At 48.2% G+C, this 9875-nt stretch overlaps 1 protein-coding gene across 1 annotated transcript in view; it reads left to right on the top strand.

Moving 5' to 3' along the window:
• Nucleotides 1-4421: 4421 nt before the first annotated feature.
• LOC101979951 (zinc finger protein 69 homolog) overlaps nt 4422-9875 on the top strand; it is a 16721-nt gene continuing 11267 nt past the window's right edge. Inside the window, exons 1-3 of the mRNA XM_005353421.3 lie at nt 4422-4630; nt 7076-7331; nt 8989-9074. Of these exons, the coding sequence (XP_005353478.2) occupies nt 7205-7331; nt 8989-9074 (213 nt within the window). The 5' untranslated portion in view covers nt 4422-4630; nt 7076-7204. The remainder of the gene's footprint in view (nt 4631-7075; nt 7332-8988; nt 9075-9875) is intronic.

Consider the following 9875-nt stretch of genomic DNA (forward strand, 5'->3'; position numbering starts at 1 on the left):
TGGTGACCTCTTCTGGCCTGCAGACATACACACAGACAGAATATTGTATACATAATAAATAAATAAATATTTTTTAAAAAGTTTAAATGAAATCTACTTTTAAAATTGCATGATATGGTCAGGTATGTGATATAGTCCCAGCAACAGGAGGCAGAGGCAAGAGGATTGCCTCATGTTCAAGGTCAGCCTGGCCTACAGAGTGAAATCCTGTCTTTAAAAACCAATGCATTCTCGAAAAATCCAAAAAATAAAATAAAATAAATAATTAATTAAAAAAGGAAAAAAAACCAATGCATTTGTTTGTTGGAGGGGGACAGATAGACAGACAGACACACGCACACATACACACACGCGGTGGGGGGGGCAGATTAAAAATGACTTTGCAGAGCAGCCGGCGCACACTTCTATCAGGGATGTGCAGTTTTCTCTGACTCCTACTTTGGACAGTTTGGGTCCGGTCGGCTGTCATTTGTTGCTCGTCCTTTTGACTTTCCTCCCGTGCCGCGTCTAATCATATTTTTTGCCCATTTTCCCCACTGACTTTTTTTTCTTTCCCTTTCCTTCCAACCCTTTTACATAGTTGAAGCTGAGGTGCACAAATAAATAAAAATTAGTATTTTAATCAACCACCTGAAAGTTTCTGCACTCAGCAAGGAGACTTTTTACATATGCGGGGCTATTTCAACCAGCTCCCAGCTCTGGGCACTCGGTCATTCACCTTTCCCTCCCCTCCCCCAGACTTCAAAGATCTGTTGTCATAGTTCCCCTACCCCGGGGTGGGTGGGTGGAGCTGCCCGGGGGCAACTAGACTGGTCCCCGGTATCAGCAACTATTCAGCAGTGACTGGCGATGCAGAGCTGGGTTGCGTCTGAGGATTAACTTCTCAGAATCACGGCTTTAAACTGTCTTTCATGAATTAGAAGGGACTGCAACCCATGCTCGTTAACACCGGAGAGGTCTAATAAAAACATTAGTGGGCTCATTTCTAGAAATGATGTTTTAAGACTAAATATATGATTTTGGATTGTCATGGTAGAATAAACTAGTACTAACAGATGTCAAAATTTAACAATGAACTTTGGACCACGAATTCCATCACATGTTATATGACCTGCCTCCCAACAATGTGGATATAGTTAACACTGATGGACTGAATGAGTTATTAAGAGAGTGTTTTGATCTGAGGATAGGGCTCAGTCAGTATAGACTTTAAGTGCAAGCAGGTGGTCATGAGATAGATTCCCCAAAGTACATGTAAAAAGCTAGGCACAGCCCGAAACAGTTGCACAGGCCTTTAATCCCAGCACTCGGGAGGCAGAGGTAGGTAGTCTCTGAGTTCAAGGTAAGCCTGGTCTGTACATGAAATTTCAGGCCAGCAGGGGCTACACAGTATGACCCCGTCTCAAACAAACAAAACAAAACCCAAGTGGTGCCCTATGCTTGTAATTTCAATGGCTGCAGAAGGCTGAGACAGACCAGTTTCTGGGGCTCACCAGAGACCCTGTCCTAAGAAAAAAGGTGGATGAAACTTGAGGAATGACACCTTCGGCTGACCGCTGACCTCTGACCTCAATGTACACACACACTGGCATGGATTCACACCATGGTGTTATAGTTTAGCTGAAAAACAGACCTTCACTCATTACCATGTCTGCTGTCACCTAAAAAACGATTTGCTATTATCATTTACTTGATTTATTGCATCCTTGCATCTGCCAGAGGTTATACCACAGTGAGCTTACGGACTGTGCTAAAACAGAAGTTTAGGCCTGCTGCCAAACCTGGTGATCTGAGCTTGATTCCCAGGACTCACATGGTTAAAGGAGAGAACCAATTCCTACAAGGTATCCTCTGACTTCCGTATGCATGCTGTGGCTGCATAGGTGTGTGTGCGCGTTGTGTGTGCGTGTGCGCGTGTGTGTGCGTGTGCGCGTGTGTGTGTGCGTGTGTGTGTGCGCGCGCGTGCATGTGTGTATGTGTGCGTGCATGCGTGTGTGCGTGTGTGTGTGCATGTGTGCGTGCATGCGTGTGCGTGTTGGAGTCCCATGTTTTTACCATGGTTTGCCCCTAACCTCCTGAAGTCTTGCATCTGACTACACATGCTCCCATCTCAGGGACTTGATTCTCTGCTAGGACAGTCTTGCTTTCTTTGTTGTTGGTTTGCTTTGTTTTTCAAGACAGGGTTTTTTTGTACAGCCCTGGCTGTCCTGGAACTTGTTCTGTAGCCACACTGGTCTTGACCTCAGATCCGCCTGCTTCTGCCTCCTGAGTGCTGGGGTTAAATGCAGGGGACATTTATTGCCTGGCTAAGACAGTCTTTCTATAGATAGCCATGTCCTGACTTCTTACAGGTCTCTGTTCAAAGAGCATCACATCAGAGGGCGCTTCCTTCGCTGCCTTCACTGAAAACAGCCCCATCGCATATAACTCTTGTCAATACATTAACAATTGGATATCTTTTATCATCCGTTCTCCTCATTACTGGTTTGAAGTTGCATATTCCTGTTCTTTCAGTGGTTACCCGAGTTACAGCATGTATTGAAAATCCTTATTAGGTTTTATACACACACACACACACACACACAAATACCAATGAGCCTTCAAAAAAATTTTAAGAGTTTCCAGGTATCTGCCCAAATAATCCAAGCTATGTTTTATTTCTTTAAGGAAACATTTGTTTTTAGTGCCCCTCCTGGGTCCCCGGAGATTGAAGTAAGAGCCTCAGGCTGGCCCTAATGCCACATGAAATCACACCCACAGCTTGGTTATCTGTAAGTCTGCACTAGATACTGTAACTGAAAACTTGCAACATTATAACGCTGTCTGCTAAAGAAGACCTGTTTACTTTTACCTGTAACATGACTGTAGAGACAAACTCCCCCATGGAATAAAAATAAGTGCTCCCCTGTGAACCATCAGTCTCTGTGGGGAACCAATACCTTGCGATGTCTTAAGCGAGCATTTGGAGCCTGCCTCTAAAGACTCAGGTAGTCTGACCAGGAGATAACCCGCGCTGTGCTACAGACCACCTAAAGGCAAGATAGAAGCCAGCTGGTCCCTTGGGCATGGACATCACCATGCACAAAGTGGCCCATGAGATAAAAACTAAACTAGTTTTACGGGCTCCAGAGGCCTTCCACCCCCTCTCAGCAGTGCCATCCCTTCTCCAGGAGCACTGGATGTGACTGTATAGCGGTGTGTTTAATAAACTCTAGTGCCGATTTCTGGCTTTTCATCTTTTTTTTCTTTTTTGCAAATTCTTTAACAGCCCAAGTGCCTCTGTCTTCAATTCAACAGACAGGGATGACTTTGAACCAAGATCACAGTGCAAGACAGGCACATTTTTGCAGCTCGAAAATTTCTCCCATGTTGTTCCCCTTCAATACCACCGCCCCCTCCCGGCCCCCAACCACCACCACCTTACACGGGATGGCCAGTTCTTTGAGGTCCTAGTCAGGTAAAGAGACTCCTATATCCGTCCCAGCTCGTTATCCTCTCCCGCCCCCCTTTTCTGAGTGCAAAAAAAAAAGTTCTCTTTTCCAGCTGGCTGGGCAAAAACCGCTTCCAACTTAAATTAACTTTCTGGATGTTGCCTTCCCAGCTTTTGCTCTGGTAAGCCTCTCCTATCTCACCATCTCTTAGAATGGGTTCAGTTTTGTTCTCTCCAATGTCCTATGTTGACCGAGCCTTTAGAGAGGAGTTAAAATAAGGCACCGAGGAAGGCTAATCCATTCGGACTGGCGACTTTTAAGGGAAAATTGAGTCACAGAGACACTAGGCGCTTCCCCCAGCGGCAGGCACACAGGAGACAGGCCGTTGAGAACAGGGGAAGAAAGGGGCCCTAGCCTCCAAGACCGTGAGAAAATACATTCCTATTGTTTAAGCCACCCGGTGTGCGGTGTTTTTTTAAAGTCAGCCTTAGCAAACTAATACATGCCTTTAGGGACATAAAAATACATATCCCGGAATTCTGTTTTTTTAAGTTTATTGTTTTCTAGGTCCCTGAAGCCATTTGAGTCGTCGTCTATTTATTTTTCTACTTATCAATTTCACCAGAATGAGGTTAGGAGAAGGCAGGAACTGCGTACTATTTAAGGCTGCATCCTGAAGCTAGAAGAATGAAAGAGTGACGGAGAAGCGGCTTCCCCAGGAAGACCGGCCGGGCCACCCGGCCCCGGAGACCCTGGACAGGCGCCGGGAGCTCCGCCGGGCACCGCCCCTGGCTCTGGCACTCACCGGCCGCTTCCGGCTTCCGGGATCTGGATGGCGCGGCACCCGGGAGGGCGGAGCCACGGGCAGGACGCCGGCGCGGGCGGCGAGGGGTGGGCGGGTCCCGGGTGGAGGCGCGGGGTCGGAGCCCGGGCCTAAGGGGCGGGGTGAGGCAGTCGCGCTGTGGCATCTGAACCGCAGCCCGCGTCGGGCTCCTCGGCTGGGGCAGGAGATGCTCGGGTAGGACGCCCGTCCGCACCGAGCCTCGCTCCCGGGTGCAGAGGGGGATAAGCGAGAGAAGCCGGTCTCCAGTTCCCGAGGCCGACGGTGCCTCGGTGCCTGCCGGGCGCCGCGGTGTGAGCGTGGAAGGCCGGCGGGAACGGATCCCCGCGCCGCCCGGGGCTGCTGCAGAAGTCCTCCGGTGAGTAGACAGCCCCGCTGCGAGGCGGAGAGCTGGTCGGGGTAGCGGGCTCCGAGGATGGGTTCGGCAAGCTTCTGTGATTGTCAGCTGCTTTGGAAGGAACAGCCGAAAGTTTCTGCACTTAGTAACGAGACTTTTTACATATTCGGGGCTATTTCCACCAGCTCCGGTCTCTGGATACTCAGTCATTCACCTTTTCCCCCACTCCCCCAGACTTCAAAGAGCTGCCCTCCGGGGGGGATGCGGGGGAGCTGCTTGTGGGCTCTCAGGTCCCCTGGACCTGGTCCCTGGTATTCCCAAGTGTTTAGCGGTGAATGGGCGATGCAGATGATGCAGTTGGGTTGTTTCCAAATTTGCTGCTACGGTCAGTTCTGCAGTGGCTCTGGATGTACTTGACATACCGTATTTCCTCCATTTCCGTGGGAGCTCGTACCCCTCTGTGAGGTTTAATTATTTCTGAAACGACAATTCACTTCAGCTGCTGGGCGTCTTGGGTGCGTGGTGATGTCTGTTGCCTGCCGCTTGCTCATGCCAAAATGCAGCTATGTGGATTGTTTGATCAGCTGAGATACTCAAGCTGAACTTTTGAGTTCAGATTTCTAATTAAAAAAAAACAAACTTTAAAAGATGATGCCATGGGGCTGGCAAAAATAGTTCAGCCGGTAAAGACGTTTGCAGCCAAGTCCGATGCCCAGAGATCGATCCTGGTGGAAGAACTGCATCTCAAAAGTTGTCATGTTAGCTGGGCGGTGGTGGCGCACGCCTTTAATCCCAGCAGTCGGGAGGTTCGAGTCCTGCCAGGTCTGTAGAGCAAGTGCCAGTACAGGCTCCAAAGCTACAGAGAAACCCTGTCTCGAGAAACCAAAAAAAAAAAGTTGTCATGTTACCTCCACCCCACCATAAATAAGCACATATAATTTTTTAAAAAAATTATTTATTATGTACACAGTGTTCAGCCTCCATGTATGTCTGCAGGTCAGAAGAGGGCGCCAGATCTCATTACAGATGGTTGTGACAGGACCTCTGGAAGAGCAGTCAGTGCTCTTAACCTCTGAGCCATCTCTCCAGCCCCCACATATAATTTTTTTTAAATTTAAGATAATACTATTGTACAGCTTTAAAATTAAAAGGTTTTAATTATTAACTTAGAGTTTGCCCTAGGCCTAACATTGTCTCAACACTGCATCCCTGTGTAGTGCAGTTATCAACCACATTTTATAGACGGGGAAACCGAGCTTAAGATTTGACCTGCTTTAGAACTTTATGTACAGGTCTCAGGGTTCTGACGTCGAGGATTCTTTCTTGACTCCAGATAGGCAGAAGGAGCGTGCAGCTTATGAGGCGGGAAGTCAGGCAAGGGCGCGTGGACATTTGTACATTTTTGGATGCTCGTCTTTTTGTATTTGTGTGTTTGGAGTTGAAGGGTACATCTATATCCAGGGCACTGTTACTTTAGCATTGAGGCCAAATCTTATGGCATTTTTGCAGTTATAGATACAGTTCTGGACTTTTGGCTGTATGATGGGTATTCTGGATCATGTTTTCTTTCTTTTTTTGGGGGGGGGTTGGGTTTCAAACCAGGGTTTCTCTGTGTAACAGCCCTCGCTGTCCTGGAACTCAGTCTGTAGACCAGGATGGCCTCAAACTCACAGAGTGCAGGAATTAAAGACAGGAGCCACCACCAGCCATGAGGCCAGACTGGATCTCGCCTTTCTTGCCTTTTGTTCCTTAAGCGTACAAAGCGGATAAGTGCGATGGCTCTGTAGGGAAGGGCGCCTGCCAGGCTTACAACCCGAGTCCAATCCCTGTGACCACGTGGTGGTGGAAGGAGAGGATGGACTCTCAGAAGTTGTCCTGTGGCCTCCACCTGGGCACCGTAGCACAAGCACACATTCAAATAAATGAATAAATAAAAGTGTTTTTTTTTCAATTTATTTATTTTGTGTACAGTGTTCCTCTGCATGTATGCCTGCAGGCCAGAAGAGGGCACCAGATCTCATTACAGATGGTTGTGAGCCACCATGTGGTTGCTGGGAATTGAACTCAGGACCTTTGGAAGAGCAACAAGTGCTCTTAACCTCTGAGCCATCTCTCTAGCCCCCAAAAGTTTTTTTGTTGTTGTTCTTTTTTTTTTTAAGTACAGCCAGGCATGGTGGCATGCATCTTTAATCCCAGCACTCAGGAGGCAGAGGCAGGTGGATCTCCCTGAGTTGGAAGACAACCTGGTCTACAGAATGAGTTCCAGGACTGCCAGAGCTATGCAAAGAAACCCTGAGGGGGGGCGGGGGGTGGAAAGAAAGAAAACAAGGAAGAGAGAGACTGGGAAGGGGGATGGGTGAAGGGGAGGGAGTACAGAGGACCCAAACCAGCCCTAGGCCTTCTGAAGAAACACCAGAAACACTGTTTCCAGAGTTCTTCAGGTCACTGCATTGTCTGATGTTGCAGGGTATCAACAAACTTTAGTGGCTGGAAGCTTATGATCTGAGGAGGTCCATACAACTGGGAAGCCTGTCACCAAAAGTTCCAGCAGTTTCCCCACCTGAAGCTGCCACCCTCAGTTAGGTGGACACCACCATGCCTCAGCAGCTCCTGATCACCCTGCCCTCGGAGGCCAGCAGCTGGGTGAAGTTGAACCATCTCGAGAAGGCCAAGGAGGGGCCGTTGCTGTGGGAGGATATGACGAAAATGTGTGAAGGAGAAGGTGAGAACAGATTGATGAGGGTGGGAGAAGGGGTGGTCCCTTGGGAACAAATAAGAAGGTCTGTGTGGGGCTTGTGCTTGGTTTGGGGGCCAGGGGATATTTGTGAAGGAAATGCTGGGCTCCCACCTCTAATTCCTCGGGACTTTTAGCCGGGGCACAGGGCCTCCCCACCATCAACCCCTGCTCCAGCCAGGTTCCTGAGGTTGGGGGAATCTAATTCAGAAATGGAGAATCAAAGGTCTCTGAGTCTCAGGTTTTCTGCCAAGCTCCTGGTCATCTTAGCCCTCATCAATATTTTTGACAATTACCAATCTTTTTGTCATCTTCTTCCTCTGAGTGGCAGGAGCGAGATGCCTGACTGCCACCTTTTACCTACATTGTCAGTTCCTGTAAGACATGCCCAAGTCTTAGTCTGTTCCAAAGTAGTTAGTTGGGAAGCCGAGTAGATGTTCTGTGTGAGTTCTTCATTCCTACCCATGATGCTTTGTGTTTAGCCAAGTGTTTTGTTTGATTGGGTTTTGTTTTATGTTTTGTTTTTCTTTTTCTTTTTTAAATGCCCTAGCTGAGGGACGTTGGCTAAGCATCTTAACAGATAAAAAAAGAAAAAAGAAGAAGAAAAATTTTTTTTCCATAGTGTCGCCAGCCTGGCCTTCAGTTTGCTGTGTAACAGAGGCTGGTCTTGAACTCGTTACCCCCTTGCTTCTACCTCCTGAGTGCAGGGATTGGAGGTGTGTGCCACCATTCCTGGAATGAAGAATTTCTTATTATCAATTGATGAGATGGACACATAGAATGTGGAGGCCCAAAAACGTGCGCCTGTTCCACCTTGTCTGAAGGGCAGAGAGTTTCAGCTCTAATCCTCACACCCCTACCCTGGGACGTTTGGACTGCCATGGCTAGGATTGCGGCAGTAGTCACCCCAGAAGGTGGCCCATGACATATGGCAGCCAAACGCAATGGCAGCCCATGACACATGCAGCCCAACATGGTGTGGCTCCCGACACTAGAGATAAAAACAATAGCAGGGGCCAGCCTGGTCTACAAGAGCTAGTTCCAGGACAGGCTCCAAAACCACAGAGAAACCCTGTCTCAAAAAACCAAAACCAAAACCAAAAACAAAAACAAAAACAAAAAAACAATAGCAGGTAGCTTTAAAAGAGTTCTTTGGCATACAGTGTGCAGGAAGCTGTCCTCTGATTGCCTGTACTGAGACATTTCCCCAAGGCAGGTACCACTGAATGAGGTCTAAGAGTGTCTTAATTTTTCTAAGTTGGAGAAAGGGTAGAAATATTTGTACCTTAAGGAGTGGGTCACAGAGTGAACTGTAGAGCGGGGAATGTTCAGCCTAATCAAAGGGTAGGAATGCCGTGCCGAGTGTGCGGCTGAGGCCAGCTTGAGTGACAGCCCCAGTGAGACCCTGTCTGAAAAGAGAGCAAACCCAGTGTGGTATGGAAAGCGAAGTTCCAGTGCTCAGGAGGCAGAGGCAGAGGCAGAGGCAGAGGCAGAGGCAGAGGCAGGCAGGTTTCCTGAGTTCCAGGCCTGCCAAAGCCCCATTGTGAGTATGTGGGGAAAGAGACCCTGCTAGTGGAGCTGGGGGCAGGTTTTCTATTTGGTGATCTGGGAAGGTACACACCTCACGGTTTTTCTCCTTCTACAGCTCCGAAACCCCATGATCCTGATGGGAGCCAACGAGAAGGTTCATCAGATGGGGTGACCCCTGGCATCCTTACAGCAGAGCCCCGGGTATGTGGGCGTTTCCTCTCATTTTCTTGATGTTCCTTCTTAGTTTTTAGGGATGTAAACTGCCCTTTTGAGAAAATAGAAGCAGTTGAGACTATCTATCTGGGGAGTTCCAGTCAAGTTACTTACATACAAAAATTAGGCTTTCGCTGGGCGGTGGTGGCACACACCTTTTAATCCCAGCACTTGGGAGGTAGGGACAGGTGGATCTCTGTGAGCTCGAGGCCTCACTGGTCTACAGAGTGAGTTCCAGGACAGTCAAGGACAGAGAAACCCTGTCGAAAAACCAAAAATAAATAATGAATGAATGAATGAATGAATGAAAATTTTTTTAAAAAATAGGCTTCTGTGGCAGCAGTGTCCACTTTTATAGTGACTTCGTCTGGAATTAACACCATCCTGGTTTCAGGATGGAAAGTAAACAGTTCTGTTCCAGCTCCAAACTGACAGAGTCACTTGGCATCTAAGATAAGCATTGGTAAAATAAAGAAAGCATTGTAGAGAGGACTCGATGGATAAGGAGTGCTTGCTGCACAGTGGTGAAGACCTGAGTTCAGATCCCAGCCTCGGCATAACAATCTGGGTGTGATTGTAACCCAGGTGCTATGGGGGTGGAGATAAGAGGACACTGGGGCTTGCTGTTTGCTAGCCTCGCTGAAGAAACACAAGCTTGAGGTTCCGAGAGAAGCCCTGCCCCAGTGGAATAAGGTGGAGGGAATAGAGGAGGACCCCCAACCCTGCCCTTCTTATGTTTCACATCTGCAGACACAAGTACACACACCTGCACATGTGTACACACACACA

Source organism: Microtus ochrogaster, chromosome 10, assembly GCF_000317375.1.
Source record: "Microtus ochrogaster isolate Prairie Vole_2 chromosome 10, MicOch1.0, whole genome shotgun sequence".
Classification (NCBI taxonomy): domain Eukaryota; kingdom Metazoa; phylum Chordata; class Mammalia; order Rodentia; family Cricetidae; genus Microtus; species Microtus ochrogaster.